The sequence below is a fragment of the Panthera onca genome, chromosome F1 (genome assembly GCF_046562875.1).
Source record: "Panthera onca isolate mPanOnc1 chromosome F1, mPanOnc1 haplotype 2, whole genome shotgun sequence".
Taxonomy (NCBI): Eukaryota; Metazoa; Chordata; class Mammalia; order Carnivora; family Felidae; genus Panthera; species Panthera onca.
In genome coordinates this window covers 38,924,835-38,947,656 of record NC_138355.1, presented here as the reverse complement: position 1 = coordinate 38,947,656, position 22,822 = coordinate 38,924,835, and the positions used below count along the sequence as shown (strand labels likewise).

The following is a 22,822-nucleotide window of genomic DNA, read 5'->3' as shown; positions in this document are numbered from 1 at the left end:
TTTATGATTAGGAAAATGGCACTAAGTAATAGTGTGAACATTTATTTTTGTTTTTGTTTTTGTTTTTTTAACTCTTTTGTGGCCTTTATAGTTACTGTGAAGCCACTCCAGGGCCTGTCTCTAGATGCTTATTAGAGGAATCTGACAAATAAAATAAAATGATTAGTGTGTCTGCCTCTCTGTCTTCTCCTCCCCCCACCCCCACCTTCCTTTTTAAAAATAATCAGGTCCCCATATCCACACAGCTCTCTACATTGAATGGCTTCTCATTTCAGTTTGCCTAAAACTGAACTAGAGGTGATGGTTTGAGATGAGTTTCTCATTAGGAGCAGCAACATCCCAACCAACATATGATTTGAGTTGATGGACTCAGGAAAACTTAGGACTTTTAAAGTCATACTTGTATAATTCTAAGATTCAGTGTCAAATTTAAAATGACTAAAAATACATTCTTTAATAAGGAACAGGTAACATTTCTAAAACTTTAAATAGTATTATGGTAAATGTTACTTGCGATTAGGGTGAATAATGGATAATGTGAGAACAATTTTCTAAATAATTTCTAGGAACTATAGGCACTTCTTCCTTAGATTTCCGCCCTCCCTTTCTTTCTCACATTCCTCTCTTCGCAAAGTCTGTAGTGTTCTTTTGGGGGGATCACCCCTTTGTTTCCTCTAATGTTATTTCAACTTAAAGATACTTTTATCTAGAATATTAGCATGCTTTCTGCCCTTCTCTTTGGAAGTAACATTAATAAGATAGAAGAAATAGGATTAGGTTGTGTGGAAGATGAGAGAAAGAAGGTCTTGGTAGAGAGAGTGACTATGTTTTGTTTCCTCTTCATGTTTCATTCAACTTGCTATGTATTGATCTTAAATCTATGACTATTAAAAAATCCCAAGAGAGTTTAAATTTAGTCTCTGCAGCCATTTATATAAAAAGAAATTAAGAATTATATCAGAATAGAGGTTCTACAAAGACGGACATATCTTTTTTTAATTCTTAAGTACAAAAGTAATTTAGTGCTTGCATTGTTGGAGATTCTAAAACATTTCTTGAATGAAGAGCATGTACACTTTTCATTGTTATTTCGCCTCTTTGCTTGGTATTCCTGCTTGCGTTAAAGTTGGACAGTGTACTGTGGTGTAATACAGAATTTTTTGTTTCTTCCAACAATTGGACTTTTCTTATCCCTATAGACACAACTGTATTACAATTGATGAGTGTGGCTGCCAAAAATAATAATAATAATGAGTACAGAGGTGGGCATTTAGCTGCTCCATGTTGTGTAGTAAATATTCTGATTAAGGGGATTTATGATGTACATTAAAGTGGAAATGCTTTTGAACTTAGTCTTCAGTCTCAAATCATAAGTTTTGTTTTTAATCATTAAAGGACACTTAAAAGCAATTACAAAGAAAAATCTAAAATATCAAAATTCATTATTTTGTCAACTGTGTGTGAAGTATCTTGTGAGTTACATATTTTAGCTGTCTCATGTTTCATAAATACAAATGTCTTTATAGAAAAATTCAGTTCTCTGTGAAGACTAGGAAGTGTATTGTATATTGAACTAGTTTGTTGTGTTATTTTGATATTTAAAATAAATATAAAGTTCTTTGGTCCTACCTAATACAGCATATCTAGGTTTTATTGAACATATTTTAACAGCATGGGAATGCAGAACATATTCTGCATGTCTCCTTAAAAAATTGAATGCAAAGACCATAGACAAATAGAACAAATAGAACATCTGGCTTACCATACAGTTCCAACCATAACCAGGCTTTTTCTTCCTATATGAAATGGTCACAAGGAAATTTGCAATTTTCCCAAGTTGTAGATTGAGACAGAGGCTGCAAAAGACAGTTGACCCTTGAACAATGTGGGTGTTGGGGGAACTGACCCCTGGCACAGTTGAAAGTCTGTGTAACTTTTTGACTCCCCAAAGGCTTACTGCTAATAGCCTATTGACTGGAAGTCTTACCAGTAACATAAACATTAACATTTTCTCATGTAATTTTAAACAGTCTGAGAAGTAGATAGTATAATTCTTGTGAAGAAATTATCTCAGTGGGTGGACAAACAAATCTGCTGCCTCTAATTTCCAAAATTAGAATATAGGACATTTTAAATTGTGAAAACCTCAGGAACACATTTTAGCTGTCTCATGTTTCATTTGCATGTTATATGTATTATATGCTGTATTCCTAACAATATAGTAAGCTAGAGAAAGTGTTACAAAGAAAATCATAAGAGGAAAATACACTTACAGTACTGTAACAAGTCCTGTAAGTGAACCAGTGCAGTTCAAACCTATGTTGTTCTAGGCTCAGCTGTATTTGCAAAGATGAATGTAGGGTAACAAGCAATAATGCAATACTCTGGAACTATTAACAACTGTGATACTCCCACCCCCAGATCTAAAGGGATGAGGGGAGAACACCCATGTTGAGAGGCCACCTGTTCAACTATGAGTTGCTTTTAATGTTGAGATGTAGGGAGTCCAAGGCAGGAGAGGAGTGGAGGAAGTAAGTACCTTTAGTGACCTCCCTCTTTGAAGCAAAACAGAAGCCATGGAGTAAGAAAAACTATTAATGTAGCATATATAGAATGCAGATTAGAATCCCACAGCAAAGAGCAGCCTGGAAAATAGTGGAGAGTGGAAAGGAGAGGCAAATAAAAAATATCCAGTACAGTTCATTCTGCTTTTTTAAAAAAATTGTGAGTTAACAGCATGTATGAAAAACCGTGAAGGAAGAACACATATAAACAAAATGTGCTATCAACATGTTAAAAAAAGGTGAATCAAACCTTTCAGTGACCTAAGCTTTAGAGGGCTTGTATGTTCAATGTTAATTTGATGAATAACATTCACAATATGAAATAAGTGCAATTGAAAATAATTGCAATTCATATTAACATTTTTTTTGCTTAAAAAAACTAGTAGTGTTCTCATTGTGCATCAGTCCTAAAGGATTCCACAAACAAACAAACAAACAAACAATATTCTTTAAAAATTGTTAACAGGATTCAACTTTAGGTCCTGTTGAGTGTCAGTGAATATAATTTAGTATAAACCTCACCTTTTTCCTTTTGTTTTCTACTCAGAGACTTTGCTTTGTGTCCCCATACACACATCCCCATACACACATCCATATATTATTTTTTAATTTCTTACTATCTTTAGAGGCAGTATGGTATAGTGGGTAAGAGCAAGAATATGGACCAACTGCCTGTGTACATATCCTAGCTTTGCAAGCTTGCTGTCTTGTATGGTCTATTGCTCATCTGTAAAATACAAATAGTAGCTATCTCACAGGGTTGAAGTAAAAGTTGAGATGAACGTGTAAAGGACTTTAAACAATCCCTGGCATATAGTAACAGTAATATGCAGGCCATAATCATTATTATGAGATACCTACAATTAAGATAAAAACCAAGAAGTTATTTGTCAAGGGCACTGCCTGTCAAAACCATTACTTATAAATTATTGGGAACCTCGGTTCTCTTTTGTTTATCTAGTTTTGCTACCAGTATCCCCGGGGTAAGAACCAGCACGTAACAGAATTACTGAGCACCTGTTATGGTCAGTGACTGAAATGAGCACGTTGATACAATTATAAATTTAATTTTCTTCATTTTTCTCCCTTTCGTCCCCAGGAAACCGCAAAAGAAGAGCTAATGAATATAGTGCTGGGTGGGGCATATTAGATGAATGATTTAAACTAATTTTTTGCCTACCTAACGGTTTTACAAAGGTGGACCTCTGGGCACCCGCAATGATTGCTACCTTTAATGTGGAAGTGCTGTTACTCTCTTCCCTTTAACCCAACCTGTTTTCAAATAAAAAGGCGAATTTCAATTCTAACCCGTAGTTTCAGGGTGCGCCCAAGACTCTGCCACGGTTTTCTCCCCCTCCTAGGAGACACGTTGCGGCCGAGACGATTATTTAAACAAGGCGCTGCCGTCTCATTGGCTAGGGGCTGCTGCTCATTGATTGGCCTTGTGAGGAGGTGGGCGGTGTCCGGGCGCGCCCATTGGTGGAGGCGAGAAGTTTAAACCGAGGCTAGGGCCACAGTTGTTTTGCTCCTCTTTGGAGTTTGCGAATTTGTGGCGTTTGTTTCTTATTTTTTCTGGCGTGTCGGCTCCTGGAAACGAAAGCGGGGGGGCGGATTCGCTCTCACGACCTCCACAGCCGCCTCCGAGGGGACGCGGTCGGGGTCCCCGCTCCGGAGCAGCCCTGTGGACGAGGCGCCAGAATTTCCGGGCGGCGTCTCGAAGCTGCCATGGCGACCCGGCGTGCGGGGCGAAGCTGGGAGGTGAGCCCCACGGAACGGAGGCCGTCGGCCAGGCCGCGGAACTCCGCGGCCGAGGAGGCGGCAGCTTCCCCGCCCGTCCTGTCTCTCAGCCACTTCTGCAGGTCGCCTTTCCTCTGCTTCGGAGATGTGCGGCTGGGAGCCTCGCGGACGCTGCCCCTGGCCCTGGACAACCCTAACGAGGAGGTGGCTGAAGTGAAGATCGCCCACTTCCCAGCCGCCGAGCAGGGCTTCAGCATCTCGCCGCGATCGTTTGAGCTACAGGTAGGTGGTGGGCTGGGCGTGCCCCGGCCAGCGCTCCCTCGGCGGGCTCTCGCGCACCCTCCCTAGGAGGGGCGCGGCTTGGAAAAGAAACCCACAAATGAAAGACCCGTAGATCCTTTTCGCCGACTCTGGGCTGGTCCTTGTCCCACCGGCTCTCTGGAAGCCTTGGGTGGGCGGTAACTTGGGCGGTGACCGCATACCACCGCGCGTGCACGGAGCATCATTAGAAGCGTTCTAATAGACCTCTATTAAATAGCTTTTTAGTAGACCTAAGGCGTTGCCAAAGACTTGAAGTTCTAGAGTTAATACTCGTTTTTAAGATTGCCAGAAAGAGCAGCTTTTAAAAATGTTTTGCTTCCTATCAGTCATCTTCGCATGCATTTTAGTGTCCATATGTATCAGGGAAACTGACTCCAAATAGAGTCAGGGTAACTATGCAGGTGCAATAGTGGGCTTTGTTTTGGCTGAAGGTGTCTACAGCAAAAAAATGAAAACACCTGTTCAGGGTTTGTTTATGCTTTTTTGTGCTTTTTTGTGCTTTTTTTTTTTTTTGTATGCACGCTTTAATATTTTAATCCTTTTTCCCCTTTGCTGTAGTGTACTTTTAATGGGGAATCCAATTTAATTTTATGACTTGTTTCAAGAACAACCTGGGTACCTTTAATGCATTGCGTTGACCGTGATAATGTTCCCATCCCTCTTACCAACTAGAAAATTTATGTTCTTATTTTGATTGCTGTGGCCTTTGCATTGAGTAGAACCTCTGAAAGTGTGAAAATAAGCCACACTTTCAATGCGGAGTGGCTGATGCGGAGTCTGACCAGTTGTCTAAGCAACTGCTTCATAAGGTAGTGGGAAGAGGTTCTCATCTGAGGTCCATAGACGTGTGTGTAAGCAGTGGTTCATTTACACTTAAGAACCTTTGTCTCCCCTCTTTTCTGTGGACAGATAGATTTTTTTTTTCCCGTCTATGTAATACTTTTTTATTTCTTTTTGTTATGTGGACTAAAGTTGTTTTATGGTTTTTAATTTTGTATTGTTAGAATATGCCGTCTTACAGAGTAAAAGTTCACTTTTTTAAAGTTACATTTTTATTTCATTTTCTTAATGTTTATTGATTTATTTTTGAGAGAGGAGAGGAAGAGAGCAGAGGAGGGGCAGAGAGAGAGAATCCTAAGCAGGCTCCACACTGTCAGCTCAGAGCCTGTTGCAGGGCTTGAATTCAGGACCCATGAGATCATTACCTGAGCCCAAATGAAGAGGCCGCTGCTTAACCGACTGAAGTACCCAGGCGCCCCTCACTTTTTTAAAGTGTTATAATTTAAAACTAGCTGTTTATGATATTTTATGATTTCTACCCTAAAACAAAACTTGTCTTTTCTCCTCTGAAAAACAACGGACACAATTTGTTTTGTCATTGTCGGGGTTTTGCATTCGACAAATTCCTGCCGGGCTATGGGCTATAGATGCAATTAAGATTTTCTTATAATTTTATTTTCTTGTTGAATCTTGTTGTTATTAGTGGCTTTTTTCCTTATCATGAAGTGAGATAGGGTAGGAAGATATATTTGACCTGTTAGATGTTATTATGGTGTAGAGTATTGGTGACCAATAATTATTAATCCTCTACTATGTCTAAATTGTACATAATATGTTTTGGTTATTATACATCAGTACTTCTATAGTCATTCAAAATGTGTTCTTTGATTACAGCCTAAAGAAAAAATTATTATTTCTGTTAACTGGACACCATTAAAAGAAGGCCGAGTAAGAGAGATTGTGACATTTCTTGTAAATGATGTTCTGAAACACCAAGCTATATTACTAGGAAATGCAGAAGAAAAGAAAAAGAAAAAGGTAATAAGTTTTAATCATTCTGTGATTTACTCTAAGAAAATAATAACATATAAGAATCATTTTATATTTATATTTATATTTTGATAAGTCTAAAAGTAACATGTCTGATATTGCTAATTTAAAGGTAATTTTCAGTAGCTGTCAACCTAATCTGTATGTTTTGCTTATTTTTGCAGAGGAGTCTTTGGGATACAATTAATAAGAAGAAAATGTCAACTTCTTCAAGTGATAAGAGGAATTCCTATATTCAAAATGTTAATACAACATTTTATGTTTCCCAAAAAGCTGATAGAGTTCGGAGCCCACTACAAGCCTGTGAAAATTTGGCTATGAAAGAAGGCTGTTTCCTAACAGAAAACAATTCTTTAAGCCTTGAAGAAAATAAAATACCAATATCACCTATTAGTCCCATTTTCAAAGAATGCCATGGTGAGACGTCCTTGCCTCTTTCTGTACGTCGATCTACTACATACACATCTCTTCACGCATGTGAAACCGGGGAATTGTTGAAAGTAGAAGGTGCCGATGGTTCAGAAGATTTTAATTTTAATGAGAAAGTGACAAGTGAAACTTCCTTTAGCTCCATACATAATATGAGTGGCCAAATTGAAGAGAATAGTAAGCTTATTCTTACCCCGACCTGTTGTTCAACTTTGAACATTACACAAAGCCAAGGAAATTTTCTAAGTCCAGATTCCTTTGTAAATAACAGCCATGCAGCTAATAGTGAACCAGAGGTAGCTACATGTCTTTCATCAGATACATTTAGGAAAGATAATTCAAGTCCTGTGCATTTGGAATCAAAAACTGTACATAAAACTTACCGGACAATTTTAAGTCCAGATTCTTTCATAAATGACAATTATGGACTAAACCAGGATCTAGAACCAGAGTCAATTAACCCAATTCTATCCCCAAATCAATTTGTCAAAGATAATATGGCATATATATGTATATCTCAGCAAACATGTAAATTATCATCATTATCAAATAAAAATTCTCAGGTCTCACAGTCTCCTCAAGATCAGAGAACAAATGGAGTTTTACCTTGTATTCGTGAATGTCAGGGTTCACAATCTCCTGAAGCTATTTTTGAAGAATCCAAAACTTTAGAAATGAAGTCAGATTGCTACAGTTTTACAAAAAATCAGCCTAAATTTTCTGTAATTCAGAATATTTCTAGTTACAGCCATGATAAACGTACAAGACGCCCAATACTTTCTGCCACTGTTACTAAAAGCAAATCCACTTGTAGCAGAGAAAACCAAACTGAGGCTAATAAACCAAAGGCAAAAAGATGTCTCAACAGTGTTGCAGGTGAATTTGAAAAACCAACAGATACTCAAAAAGAGAAAAGTGGTTTTCAGTCTTGTCTTCCAGTTATAGATCCAGTGTTCAGTAATTCTAAGAGTTATAAAAATGCAGTAATTCCTTCCTCAAAGACTGCTTTAGTTGCTCGCAAAAGAAAGAGTGAGGGAAACAAGGAAGATGCAAATGTGAGAGTTACAGTTACAGAACATACAGAAGTACGAGAAATCAAAAGAATCCATTTTTCTCCTGTGGAATCTAAAATGGCAACTGTTAAAAAAACAAAAAAGATGATAACACCCATCTCAAAACATATTAGCTACAGAGAGAAATCAAACCTGAGGAAGAAAACGGGTGAGTCTTGTTTGTAAAATCTTTAATGAAAGTATACGTATAAGGAGCATATTTTCTGTTTCTTTTGGTTTGGTAAATGTCCTGTTGATAAGCTTGCATTAAGTTGTACTTTTCGTTTACCAGTTTGCTTCGTACAAGATGGAAAAGGGTGGGGCTGAATTCTAAAATCCTTTTGATTTTGCTCTTACTTAAACTTTGATATTTTGTTCATTATGATGTTTTTGCCTTAATTTTAATGTAAAAAAAATACTGCATTAAAATATTTACCTTGATTACCCCAGTTACCTGGTACCCACCTCAAGTTTTACACCCAGGGGAAAGTACTTCACTTGCCTCACCTTAGTCCAGGCCCTGACTGGAAGAGCTAGTGGTGTCCCTGGATCCCATATTACCATCTGACAAAATGCAGAAGTTGTCTTTACATACTCTGTGCACCTCATGACATTATTCTCCCTCAGCCTTTACTTAGCCATTAATTAGCAACCTAGATAGAGCCCCAGAGCTCTATATTCCTTTGGGAAAAATGTCATTGCTCCTTCCCCAGTACAACTGGACCACCAAGACTACCTCAAAAACAGGACTAATTCCATCATGCCCTTTTAACCCAAATTACCTCATGGTAGTTAAGGTCCAGGAAGGGAAACAAACCACTCTACTTATTTAACAGATAATTTAGAAGAATCCTAGAGCTCCTAGGAAGTATCACACATCTGTATTATCTCATTTCTCTTTGAACGTCCCTTCCTTAATTTGAACCATTTTCTATCTCTCCAGCTCTTTCAAGTGTCTGTGCCCTCTGGACTTACTGTCTTTCATTAGCATTATCTTTTCTAAACATTCCCTCAGTTTCTTACCTTGCTGTTTGCATTGCCACCTTCTCAAGTTATGTCTGTTTTCTTTCGTATTCCTCTGACCTTGGGCCTCTTAATGGAATAGTGGACCACCTTCCTCCTCACATCTACTATTGTTTCTCCTTTCTTCCTTGAAAAACAAACAAAAAACAAACAGCAACAAAGCAGCTTGAAGCTCATTTTTCATTCTCTTCCACCCATGTTCTTCCTTGTTACAGTAAAAGATTACTCCCAAGATTTTTACATTTGGCTTCTCCACAACTACCGTCATTATCCTTGATGATTTCAAAATCCTTGTAGTGTATCCTTTCAATATTCTGGCTTTTTGATTCCAATGTACCTAGGCCACACTCTCCTAAAAGTCTCCAACTCCAATCTCCAATCACCATCTCTGTGATTTTAGCATTTTCTCTTGAAACCCAGCTCCAACATTTTTTCTCCTCTTCATACACACACAATCCTTTAATCTATCATGGTTTCCACAGTCCTCACCCTGACGTGTCCTTACTTTCCTACTTATACAGCTTGGATTCCATAACGCGTCATCATCATTTAATTCATCTCTCTTCTCCCTCGTTGTATTTGCCTAGGAAATTCCATCCCAATCCAACCCTCTCTGCTCTGTGCTTGAACCTTGCTGGTTGGTCTTTAATGACCACTAATTTCAAGCAAGCCCTTAACTCTTTTTGGCTACATCTTTTTGGATTTATTGGCTTTTATCGATTTACTGTAGACTATCTTCTCCCTCCGTTCTTTTCTCCCGAAACTTCTAACACCTCTCATTCCTCCTCTCTCATCCTTGATAATAGGAGGTAATATTTACTGAGCATGTGTTCTGTCAGACCCAGTTGTAAGTGCTGTACTATTACCTCATTTAATACTCATAACAATTACACAAAATAATTATAATCAATACAGTATTTTTTAATGTTTATTTTTGAGAGAGTGGAGGGAAGGGGCAGAGAAAGAGAGGGACAGAATCCCAAGCAGGCCCTGTGCTGACACAGATCTGTGCACACAGCAGATTCTGTGCCCTTCTACCCAAGGACGTTGCTTTAGCAATTGTCTTCTCTGTCTCATATCTTCATTTTTTACTCTCTAATGGGTCATTTCTGATACAAATATGCTGTTATTACTTCCATCTCTTAAAACAAAAACAAAAACACCTCTTATTGATACCACTTATCCCTCCTGCAGCCCCTGCTCCATTCTTCTGCTTTCCTTTGAGCAAAACTCCTTGCAAGTACCTAAGTATTCACTTTGTGATAGTTTGCTGAGATATGGGCACTTTTTTGTGTAAACATGAATTAAAAGGTGCTTTTTAATGCAAAAAAGTCACTTAGAAAGTTGCTTGTATTAGCTGTTTCCAATTCCTCTCCTATTTTTTGAACCCACTTCAATGGGCTTTTGACGACTTCACTGAAACCTTTCTTATCAAGGTCCTCGATACCTCCCTACTGTTAAATCCAGTAGATATTTCTCAATCTTCATCTTGAACTCTTAGCAAACTCTTGGCTGCTTTGAGCCTCTGCCTTCTTGGAACGCTTTATTCTGCCATCCCCTCTCTCTCCTGGTTCTCTTCCTATTTCGCTGGCTGCTTCTTGGTTCCTTGTTCAGTGCTCTTTATCATCCCGGCCTCTAAATCCTGGAGTAAGTGAAGGCTTAGTCATTGAACCTTTTTCATACTTTTACTCATTCTGTTAATGATCTCCTTCCATCTTCTAGCTTTCAGTGCTGTCCATACATGGCAGCCTCCCAATTTTGTATCTTTAGGATGGACTTCTAATCTGTAGACTCATTTATCCAACATGTAATGTTTTTGCTTCACTGTCTAGTGAGCATCTTTAATTTGTCCAAAGCCAAACCTTTACTGTCCCCTCTTCCATGATACCTGGCACATACCTGGCATGTTGCTTCCATCACAACACTTGCTACTGTGACCTCTCATCTCAGGCCCAAGCCTTGTAAATGTTCTTAAGTGTCTTTCTCTCCAAACTTTTCTTTATAAATTCAGACAGTCTGTCTGATTCCAAATTCAGTCCATCAACAAATTCTTTTCTTTCTTTTAAGTTTATTTATCGGGGCTCCTGCATGGCTCATTCGGTTAAGCAGCCTACTTTGGTTCAAGTCATGATCTCATGGTTCATGAGTTCGAGCCTGTCATCGGGTCCTGTGCTGACAGCTCAGAGCCTGGAGCTGCTTCAGATTCTGTGTGTTTCTCTCTCTGCCCCTCCCCTGCTCACTCGCTCTATCTCTGAAAAATATGAATAAATGTTAAAAAAAAATTTAAGTTTATTTATTTTGAGAGAGAGACAGCCAGAGGGGTAGAGAGAGAGAGAATCCCAGGTAGCGCAGGGCCCGATGTGGAGCTAGAACTCCGGAACTGTGAGATCATGACCTGAGCCGAAACCAAGAGGCGGATGCTTAACCAACTGAGCCACCCAGGTACTCCGAACAACAAATTGTATCTTCTCTTTCTTCCAAATACGGAATCTGATCACTTCTCACCATTTCCAGTGGCACCTGATTTAGTCTGTGTCATTGCAGAGCCTACTAACAGACGTTGTTTTCACCTTTGGCTTCTCTATAGTCTATTTCCCAGTAGCAACTAGGGCAGTACTTTGAAATCTTGGAGTGTTGTGCCTTCAGCTTTGTTCTTCTTTCTCAAGCTTGCTTTAGCTATTTCGGGGCTTTTGTGGTTCCATGGAAATTTTAAGATTGTTCTATTCCAGTGAAAAATGCCTTTGGAATTTTGATAGGAATTTCACTGAGTCTGTAGATCACTTTCGATAATATGAACATTCTAACAATGTTGATTCTTTAAATCCATGAGCCTGGAATGTCTTTCTGTTTAGTTTTGTCTTCAGTTTCTTTCATCAGTGTCTTACAGTTTTCAGTGTACAGGATTTCACCTCCTTGGTTAAATTTATTCTTAGACATTTTATTCTTTTGATGCAATAGTAAATGGAATTGTTTCTTAACTTCTCTTTCTGATTGTTAGTGTACAGAAATGCAACAGATTTTCATATATCGATTTTGTATCCTGCATCTTTCCTGCGTTCGTTTATTCCAACAGTTTTATGTTGGAGTCTTTAGGGTTTTCTGTATTTAATATTTCATCTGCAAATAGTGACAGTTTTACCTCTCTCTTTCTAAATTGAATAACTGTTATTTCTTTTTCTTGCCCAATTATACTATGTTGAATAAAAGTGGCAAGAGTGGGCATCCTTGTCTTGTTTCTGACAATGTGTCTTCTTCCATTCTTACCTGGTTTTTTCCTCAGTAATTCAAATCTTTCATTTATTTCAAGTACTGTAATCAACTTTTATTAACTCTACTCCCTGATGAATTTGCCGCTAGGTACCTTCCCTAAGCAAATTTGAATTCAGCGTATACGACATCTTGTATGTACCTGTAAACTCTGTTTCTTTGCCTGTATTGTTTCCTTGTTTCCTATAGATATTATCTGACTAGGTAACAAATTCCTTGAGAATAAGGAACGTACATATATACCTTTTTTATTTTCTACAAGGTGTACGATAAGTGATGAATGAATGACTTACTAAATAAGCCACTGAAGTGTTGACATTTGAACCTATAGTTTCTTTAAGGTGGCCACCTAGTTGAGCCTCTTTGCAGGGTTTAGAAAGAATTAGACACGCTGAGTATCTGATTTATGAGCCTATATGAGAGCATGGTAAGTCACTAAGAATGATTGACTCTTCTTTCTATTCTGATGAACCTAGGAGAGCAGAGAAAGAAGACAGTTTTCCTAGATGCATTTATTCAGTATTTATAAGGTGCCTGCTGTGTGCTATGCATTGTTCTAGGCTTTATGGATATGAGGGAGAAAAGGTAGAATTTCTGTGTTCAAGTTGTCTCAGTCCTCTGACTGAGCTATGCACAGGGAATCATGAAAGCACAGAAATGGAGGCACTTTACTTGGCTTTTGTGAATGGCGAGGAGCTGTGAGATGGTTCCAGGAAAGGCTTCTCACAGGATAAAATGACTCCAGGCAGAGGGACTAGCTTCTGCAATGTTTCAGAATGAGGATTTTTTCCTCTTAATGTTTAAAAGGTTCAAACACAAAGAAACTCAGAACCTAATAACTATCATGTCACAATTGACTGTGTTCCTTATTTTCACAATTGGCGAAGATTTGCAATCCTTCTAAATCAAAACTAAACAAACTTTTCCTCTAAAGATCCAGATAATAAAAATTTAGGTTTTGCAGGCCAAATGATCTCTATTGCAACTACCAGACCTCCACTATTGTAGAAGGAGAAAGAGTCATAGACAATGTGTAAGTGAATAAGTGCAGCTGTGTTCCAATAAAATTTTATTTATGTACACTGAAACTTGCATTTCATGTAATTTTCAAGTGTCATGAAATACAGTCATTTTGATTTTTTTTCTTAACTTTTTACAAATGTAAAAACTATTCTTGGATTGTCGACTGTACAAAGGTGGCTGGATTTTGCCTGTGGGGCATAGTTTGCCCTCTGCTGCCTTTTATTAGCTCTTCATATTTAGCAGGTGTATAATCTGGTGAAACTTGCTTTTGAGGAAGTGAACTGCTATCCTGATATAACCTATATCAACCTAGAAACGATATCACTTTGCCACTGTGACTCTTATTATACTTTTCTTTGTAGGTACCACCTACTGTCTCCCTCAGTCCCCTGGGTTAGATAACCTGGACATCATCTGCAGTTCTCATTCTTCTATCACCTGCCTAGCCAGTGGTTGTTAAGGCTTGTAGGTTCTATTAGAATAACTCTTTCTAATTTGTCTCTACTGCTTCTGTTTTAATTTAAATTCTCATAATAGCTAACTTGCGCTACTGTAATAGCTTCCTCTTAGCTTTCTATCTCTAGTCTTGATCCCTTTTATTCCATTGGCCACTGTTTTCTAAAATGTAAATGGTGGCATCACCTCCTAGATTTGAGTCTTTCATTGGCAAACCAGGTACTTCCAACTGACTAATAGTGCAAGCTCTGGGACTATAGTGCCCAGCTCCGCCACTTACTAGCTTGTGTGACTTTGACCAACTTGCTTAATTGTTCTAAGCTCCAGTATCCTAATTATATAAAACGAAAACCTATTTTTATAGAAAACCTATAATAATAATAATACACTTCTTATAGGTTTTCTGGGATAATTGCGTGAGGTATTCTATATTAAAAGACTATGCTAGTGCCTGCAGCAAAGCGTTCAAACATTAGCTGCCACTATTATTTTTACTATGATTGAAGTCTTTTCTACTTCTTCCAACCTCTTCTTGTATTGCTTTTCTGATATGTATTTTTTATTCAGGCACATTGCAGTTCTGTCAACAGGCCACATGCCTCATGCCTAACTTCCACTTTAAGAGTCCATTCAAGTGTATTCTCATTTAGGAAGACTGTCCTGCCCTTTTAAGTGAAGTTAGCTGTCCCTTCTCCTTGTTCTCATTGCTGCTTAAATGTTGTATTTTTCCTCTATGTATTGTATTGTAATTCCTTTTAAGCTTCTGTACTAGACTGAGAACTTCCTAAGGGGTGGGGCCGTATCTCAATTCTGCATTCTCAGTACCTAGCATAGAATCTGCAATACATACATAAAATAAATTGTGATTGAATGTGACTCCTAGCTTCTATAGGCACACAAGATAAAGTGTAACTTCTGGTGTAGAACTTCCAGATGTAGGTTTTATTGACCACCAAGTTCATAGCGTAGTACAGGGTACATAGTAGTTATTCAGTATTTGCTAAATGGATGTGATACTGAAGAACCAAATTTAACTTTAAGACAGTTCATTCATGGAACTTATTTCATTTTTAATGCTATTATTCTACTTTCTAACTTATTTTAGATTCATTAGTATATAGAACTCCTCATTCTAAAACAAGCAAAAGGACAAAACCCGTTGTTGCTGTGGCACAGTCTACTCTGACTTTCATAAAACCATTAAAAACAGGTAAGTGTTTACTATCTTTAAATTCACTGAAAAACTGCCATGGAATGAAGCATGAATGGCATTTGAAATGGAAATGAATTGATACTTTTTTGTTGCATTAAAGCCTCGAGGCATTTTAAAATGTGTATTTAGATAACAATTAGGATATTTTCTCAGACTTTGGTGAAATTGACTCAGGTAACAGGATTTTTAAATAACCAGGAAGTACAGCTCTACTTTTTCCCTTTAAACTTTGATTATATTTTGTACCTAAAACGCTTTCAACTGTTTGCACTAAATAGTGGAAAAGCGAATATTGTTCAGTGTTTTAAAGGTGGTTTTGCTAGGAAAAATGGTCTTTTGCTATATATTGCATAATAATGTAAAAGAGAACTTCTCATGCAATAAACCAATTGTATTCGTAGATATTCCTAGACACCCAATGCCGTTTGCTGCAAAGAACATGTTTTATGATGAACGCTGGAAGGAAAAGCAGGAGCAGGGCTTCACTTGGTGGCTAAATTTTATATTAACTCCTGATGACTTCACTGTAAAAACAAATATTTCTGAAGGTAAACATTAAATTAATGTTTAAGTTAAATAATACTGTTTTAACAGATAGTTTTTAACATGAATTTTCATTTTTTAAATTATACATATATATTATAGTTAATGGCATAGCTCAGTAATTCATTGACATGAATGCTAAAGATTCATATAAGTGAGAATTTTTAGGGAATTCTGTACTGAAAGTACTAAACTTTTTTTTTTTCTTTTTGCTTACCATTCTTGTTCATCAGCCAATTCAATTCCAGCCTTTCAGGGGAATGAGTTTTATTTTAATGCAAGTTCAGTCTGAATTAACAGTGAAACATGACTACTAAGAAATCCAATTCAATCTTAACCACATTAATAAAGTGTAATGTCCTGGTGAATAAGTCTAATAGCCTTACATGACCTGATCCTTTCAGGCATATTGTCTTCCCTTTTTTTTTTCTTTTTTTGTCTCCACTTTCACATACCTTAGTTTGAGATGTGTGTAGGAAGACTACAGAATTTTGAGGAATCTTAAAACCAGTTGATATGGAGAAACATCTCAGTGTTTGTTCTGGAAAAGGGAAAACTCAGATATAGAGCAAGATGGAAACATGCTGTCCTTCAAACATTTGAAGGCTTTTTTCCTGAGAGGAAGGGAAACTTGTGCTACTCTTGCATAGAAATGATAGGGATCAATCAGTTCAACTCAAGATAAGGAAGAATCTTTGTAAACATTTAAATTGCCAAGCCATCGCGTAGGCTGTCTTTAAGATGATAGTTTCTCCACTGTTACAGTGTTCAGGGAGAGGCCAGTCTATATTTGTTAAAGAACAATATATAGGATTTTCACAGTAAAAGCCCTTTGACTAGATGATCTCTAAGGCTGCTTTTCTTTTTCTCCAGAAGTAAACACAGCCTGATACTTAGTTCTCTTGGGAGAAAATGTGTTTTATAAAATTTCGAATTGCATTTCAAAATTTAATTGAATTTTTTAAAGTCACATTCTTTAAGAGACTTTTTTTTGCTTTTAATTTATGCAGAAGATGGAAACAGAGAAACCAGTTAGGAGACTATTTTAGTCTAGGTTAGAGTTGATTGATAGTGTTTGAACTTGGATAATAGTGGTGGGTAGCGCTAGAAGTAACTCTCACGTTAGACTTGGGATCCATTTTGCAGGTAGAGCTCCAGGTTGCAATGATAGAATGGCCCACGTATTGAGTGAAGAGTGACACTCATGTTTTGAGACAGGAAAGAGAAGAGCAAGCTTGTAAGGAGCAGAGAAGAAATCCTATTTTGGCCATCTTAAATTGCATGTATTGCTGGATTTAAGGATATGGATCTATAGTTTCACCGGAAACATTCTTCCTTTTGTTTTTACCCAGTAAATGCTGCTACTCTTCTTTTGGGAGTGGAGAGTCAACATAAAATCAGTGTTGCTAGAGCTCCTACAAAAGATGAAATGTCTCTCAGAGCTTACACTGCTCGGTGCCGGCTGAATCGATTACGTCGGGCAGCATGTCGTTTATTTACTTCTGAAAACATGGTCAAAGCTATTAAGAAGCTTGAAATTGAAATTGAAGCTAGGCGGTTGATTGTTCGAAAAGATAGACACCTCTGGAAAGATGTGGGTAAGAAGATATAGAAATCTTGAGATTAGTTCGTTGAAAACACTTGAGATTTTGTATTTTAGAGTCAGATTTGTGCATGATTTCACTTTGCTGCCTACCATCTTATACACTTTAATATGATCAATATACATTTAAGAATGGATATATATTTAAATTAATTGATTTCATGTATGTGATTATCTCTTTTTTCCACTGATTTCTCTCCATAAAATTTTATTTATTGTCTCTATTTGATTAGTGGTCTGAGCTTACTTGCTTTTCACATGCATTTCAGGAGAACGGCAGAAAGTCCTGAATTGGCTGTTATCATATAATCCTTTGTGGCTACGTATCGGCCTAGAGGTAAGTATATACACTTCAGTTTTTGAAATGATATACTTTAAAAAAAGTATACTGTAAATTTTTTTTATTGTTTTTAATACTTTTTATTATATACTTTTATTGTGTACTTTTTTATTATATATTCCTTTAGTAGACTTTTTATTGTATATTTTTAATAGATTCTTTAATAAAATATAGTTTCACTTATAAAGTCATTTGGTTAGTTTAATTGATCTTTGAGTATAAAATTTAAGGTCCTTTAATAAATACTCATTAGGTAATTAGATCATGCCATTATGTATTATTGCCATGTCATCACAAAAGAACTTTCCTGGTAGTTTTCTTAAATATCAATAGTTTGGTACTTGATATAATAACAGGTATAGTAAACTCTTTTTTGAGCTTTTACAAATGATCATACTGGGCCATTTTAAATATATTTCAAATAATTGAAGCCTCTTTAAAACCCAGTGAGGTGTGTATTATTATTTCCATTTCACTGACAAAACTGAACCTTAGATTTTAAGTAACATGCCAGATGCCAACTAATAGTCAGGATTTGAGACTATGCCAGTCTGATGCCAGAGTCCAAACTTGTAGCCATGTTGATGTAACTCTTCCCATAAAAACGTTGAATCTGAGTTTTTCACTTGGTGCATAGCTCAATAATACTTAGGATTTTAAAACTGAATGGAAAGGACCTTAGTGGTTGTAAACTAAAATTATGATTTTATTTAAAACATCCTCTCTGTGTTTATAGATTTCTTTCGTCTTTTACTGGTACACTTTTACATTTTCTTTAGGCTTTTTGCCATTGTCATGTGAGATATTCTGTTCTTCAGCTTATTCCAGGTGTTGGAATAGAATGATCTTTGGGACTGAAAGGAATTGTTAGCAATAATTTGGCTCTTATTTATCAAGAAGCTGTGGCACAAAGAGAACAAATGATAAGCTTACTGTGGTCATACAGCTGGATAGTGTCATTGCTAAGATTTCTTATTTCAGTTTAGTATACTTCGTAATCGGAAAATTACGTATCAACCAGCTCTGCTTCACAAGTCAAATAATTCTAGAACCTTAACTGGAGTATAATCCCTCTATTTGGGACACAGCATTTTGTGCCAAAGGTAAAAAGCAAGAGGTTTAGGTGGAAACTTAATGCCTTTTAAAACTTCTGCTTGGATATAATGCGCATATTCCACTGGCCAGAGCACATTATTTGGCCAAACACAAATGAAATAGGACAGCAAGTCCGTGGCAGTTGGTGGGGATGTACAATCCTTTTAGAGGGAAGGGAGGGATGAGTCCTTGTGAACAAAATATTTTACCTCACCGCCACACCTTCAGGTTCTGGTAGTGGGCATAACCTTTGAGGATTTTAAGAAAACATCAAAGGCAAAAAACATAAGTAAATAAAAATGCAGTTTTTCTATTTTGGCATATACTTCCTATGCTTTTATCTCTGTATTTTGTTAACGTAAGGTTATAGGGTATAATTTGATATGTTTTTAGTTTTTTCTAATCACTTTAAAAATCATTAAACTAGGCATGTTGATGTTAAACTAATTTCGTATTTAAATCATTAATTATAAATGGATCTGAACTTCCCAAATTGTTATCTTAGATTATTTGCAGATGGGTTTCCACGTGCTGACTATTAGAAAATTTTGAATATTTTCGTTTCTGTTGTACCTTCATGATATACTTAGTGCGACAATTCTAATTGAATTTGAACAATATGCCTACGTTTGGTAGTTTTTGGGTTTTTTTTAATGTTTGTTTCTTTTTGAGAGAGAGAGCGTGAACAGGGGAGGGGCAGAGAGAGACAGGGAGACACAATACGAAGCAGGCTCCAGGGTCTGAGCTGTCAGCCCAGAGCCCAATGCAGGGCTTGAACTCATAAACTATGAGATCATGACCTGAGCTGAAATCAGTCACTTAATCAACTGAGCCACCCAGGCACCCCATACATTTGATAGTTCTTTAAAGGAAAACATTAAAATGTAAATATCACTTGTCAGATACTTAAAAATTTATCTTAGCCTTGAGCTTTTGCCTTTTTTCATCATACACCATATGCACTAAAAACTGCACAAAACATACACACAGTTTAAAAGAAGTTATTTGGCACATATCATGTTATTTACATACTATTTAGAAAATAGAACATTAGAAGATCCTTAGAAGATCATAGTCTGCTCTCCCCCTCTTGTATCCCTTTGCTTCTTAAAGGTAACATAGTCTTGACTTTAGCTTTTAATTTCTTTTCAGACAATTTATGGAGAACTCATATCTTTGGAAGATAACAGTGATGTCACAGGGTTGGCTGTGTTTATTCTGAATCGCTTACTTTGGAATCCTGATATAGCCGCTGAGTATAGACACCCCAGTGTTCCTCATCTCTATAGAGATGGTAAGTAGTTCTGCCACCACCGCGTCCTTTCCACACTCTGCATAAATGCTGTCTTCTTATTCTTCCTGTCTCTGTTTAAATTTTACCTTCTTAGAGCTGCCAATATGAATAGTCAGTCCCTCTCTCTACTCTCCTCCCTTTCTTTACCCTCATCATTCCCCATCATTTCCTCCATCACTATAATTATTTTTACCTTTTTATTGTCTCTACTCACCCTGTCCCCAGAAGTAGGCAGTAAGGCCTGCAGAGATCATAGTAGTTTCAGTTTGCTACCACATATGGCACCTAAGATGCTACCTGCATAGTAGGTGCTCATTAAATATTTGTTGCATGAGATAGACTAAATCACTTGATGCCTCTGTTTCCTCCTCTATGAACTGGAAATATTAAATGATACCTGCCTCATAGAGTTACTATGAGTAGTACATGAATTCATATATATAAAACACTGAGAAAGGCACATAGGGTTCTATTTATGCTTACTATTACTTTATTAGCACATTGTTATCGTATTTTCAGGTGAAACTTGTCTTTCACAGATTAACTTGCTGTGCTTTTTTGTACTTCATTGAAGGTCATGAAGAAGCTTTGTCTAAGTTTACATTGAAAAAGTTGTTGTTGTTGGTTTGTTTCCTTGATTATGCCAAAATCTCCAGACTTATTGATCATGATCCTTGTCTCTTCTGTAAAGATGCTGAATTCAAGGTATAGCTTTCATTTCTTTTATATTTCACATTTAAGACTTTTGCTTGTTTCTATTGTGTATTTTCTCCTTAAAAACTTTGAAGTTTCCCAAAGAACAGTAGTCTGGAGTGGAATAGTGTGTAGTCCGTCTTACTAGTAGTTCTAACCCCACCTAACCTAATGATTGACCTTTCACCGGCACACCCTATTAACTTTGATTTGAGAATCAATGAAACTATACTTCTGAGGAATTAACTTCGGGTTGGGGAGAGATTTCACTCCTAATTTAGCATATTATCAAATTAATACAGGGGCGCCTGGGTGGCTCAGTCAGTTGAGTGTCTGACTTCGGCTCAGGTCATGATCTCACGGTCCGTGAGTTCGAGGCCCGCATCAGGCTCTGTGCTGACAGCTCCGAGCCTGGAGCCTGCTTTGGATTCTGTGTCTCCCTCTCTCTCTGACCCTCCCCCGTTCATGCTCTGTCTGTCTCTGTCTCAAAAATAAATAAACATTAAAAAAAAATTAATACTAATTTTTGGAGTCTATTATTATGAGTAATTTTTTCCAAGGCCTTAAATTGGAAATAGATGTTCATTATTACTGTATGGTATAAAACCGACATTTTTTTTCTTTAAATGTTTATTTGTTTATTTTGGGAGAGAGAGAGAGAGAACACATGCAGGAATAGTGGAAGAGCAGAGAGAGAGAGAGAGAGAGAGAGAGAGAGAGAGAGAGAGAGAATCGCAAGCAGGCCCCGCACTGTCATCACAGAGCCTGATGTGGGGCTCAATCTCATGAACTCTGAGATCATGACCTGAACTGAAACCAAGAGTCAGACACTTAACCAACTAGGCCACCCAGGCACCCCCTGACATTTTTTTATACTACCATTAATTTTACTTTATTTCTATATGCTCAGAAATTTAAGAATTTGTTATTATTGTAAACAAAATTATAATTTTGGAATATAATACCTGCAACTTGTTTTTCCGTAGACTAGTAAAGAAATTCTTCTGGCTTTTTCACGAGACTTCCTAAGTGGTGAAGGTGACCTTTCCCGTCACCTTAGCTTTTTGGGATTACCTGTTAACCATGTGCAGACACCATTTGATGAATTTGATTTTGCTGTTACAAATCTTGCTGTAGACTTGCAATGTGGAGTGCGTCTTGTGTAAGTATAAGAAATAGAATTATTTTCCTTAATGGAATAGACTAAAATTTTCTAGAAAACACTTTTCTGTATATATACAGTCTGTCCTGCTCTTTCATGTAATGCAATAAATTTCAGGATTGAAAAACTGGGGGTAAGTATCTCCAACACTTTGGTAAAATGTGTCAATTTTAAACCATGTCTCCTGTCCACAGTTTTTTTCCATGCTGGCAGTGACTAGGGTCACTGGGAGTAGGAACTATTGATGCCCCAGAATAGGAGTTGGGACAAGCATGGAACTAATTAAAATATCAAACATTTAAGTATCACGTGTATCATCAATGATTTCATGAGTACTCCATCACTTGGGACCAATTCTAGCAGTATTAATAACCTTGTTTTACATATGAGGAAAAGTAAGATGAAGTGACAGGCCTTGCCCAAGTTTTATATCATGATATTGAGACGTAAACTCAGGATGTCTGGCTTCAAAGCACACAGCATCTGTCAGTAACAAACTAGAATCTTCGAAATTGGCTGTTATGTGAATTCAGTGTGCTGTTCCTGCTTTGGGAGGAGTGGTCGTGAGCATGGTACTATAGTTGACCGCTTTAAGATGTCCACATTGGAGACATTTGTCTTATTTCTAGGAAACTCTCCAAATTTATGTTACGTTTGACATTTGTGAGGAAGGGATCTCTGGAAAAATCCCCACTTCTTCAAAAGCAACATACATGTCACATGCTTCCTTCTAAATTAAATTTTCATGAACATTCTTTTCTGATCATATGTTCTCACAGCAAGGTGATAGCTTTTGAACTTTATTGTAGCTTTCTCTTACTTGAGCAGTTTCCATAGAGGCTAGTGCATTGGCTGAAAATGTTTCACATGTTATTTTTGTATTTAATTTGTTCATTTCATAAATCCAAGCCACCACATCTGTTTTCTGGCCAATAAGAATTCACATTTTTAGACTTTTTCCACTTTCCAGGAGGGGCAGTGATTGGTTTCACGTTTAGTGCTATTTTCCACAATGAAAGACATTTTTTATGTTTTTACAAGAGTTACTGAGGACTTAGCAGTATTGAACATTGAGGCTTTTTATTTGATCAGAACCTCTCACTAGTTAAGAGACTTGACCATGCATACCAGATTTCTACTTTCCTCAGCGTCAGCAAAATGATCATAGATCTTTGAA

General features: G+C 37.1%; 1 protein-coding gene across 5 annotated transcripts in view; it reads left to right on the top strand.

Annotated features, from left to right (window-relative positions):
- The first annotated feature begins 33 nt into the window (after positions 1 to 33).
- Positions 34 to 22,822, top strand: part of ASPM (assembly factor for spindle microtubules) — a 56,100-nt gene continuing 33,311 nt past the window's right edge. For 4 of the 5 annotated variants that reach the window (XM_060644014.3, XM_060644018.2, XM_060644013.3 and 1 more), the window contains exons 1-10: positions 34 to 4,583; positions 6,297 to 6,440; positions 6,617 to 8,102; positions 14,808 to 14,912; positions 15,317 to 15,463; positions 16,811 to 17,056; positions 17,331 to 17,398; positions 19,649 to 19,790; positions 20,365 to 20,495; positions 21,470 to 21,645. In XM_060644014.3, the coding sequence (XP_060499997.2) occupies positions 4,290 to 4,583; positions 6,297 to 6,440; positions 6,617 to 8,102; positions 14,808 to 14,912; positions 15,317 to 15,463; positions 16,811 to 17,056; positions 17,331 to 17,398; positions 19,649 to 19,790; positions 20,365 to 20,495; positions 21,470 to 21,645 (2,939 nt within the window). In that variant the 5' untranslated portion in view covers positions 34 to 4,289. The remainder of the gene's footprint in view (positions 4,584 to 6,296; positions 6,441 to 6,616; positions 8,103 to 14,807; positions 14,913 to 15,316; positions 15,464 to 16,810; positions 17,057 to 17,330; positions 17,399 to 19,648; positions 19,791 to 20,364; positions 20,496 to 21,469; positions 21,646 to 22,822) is intronic. The other variant, XM_060644015.3, reaches the window with a different exon arrangement.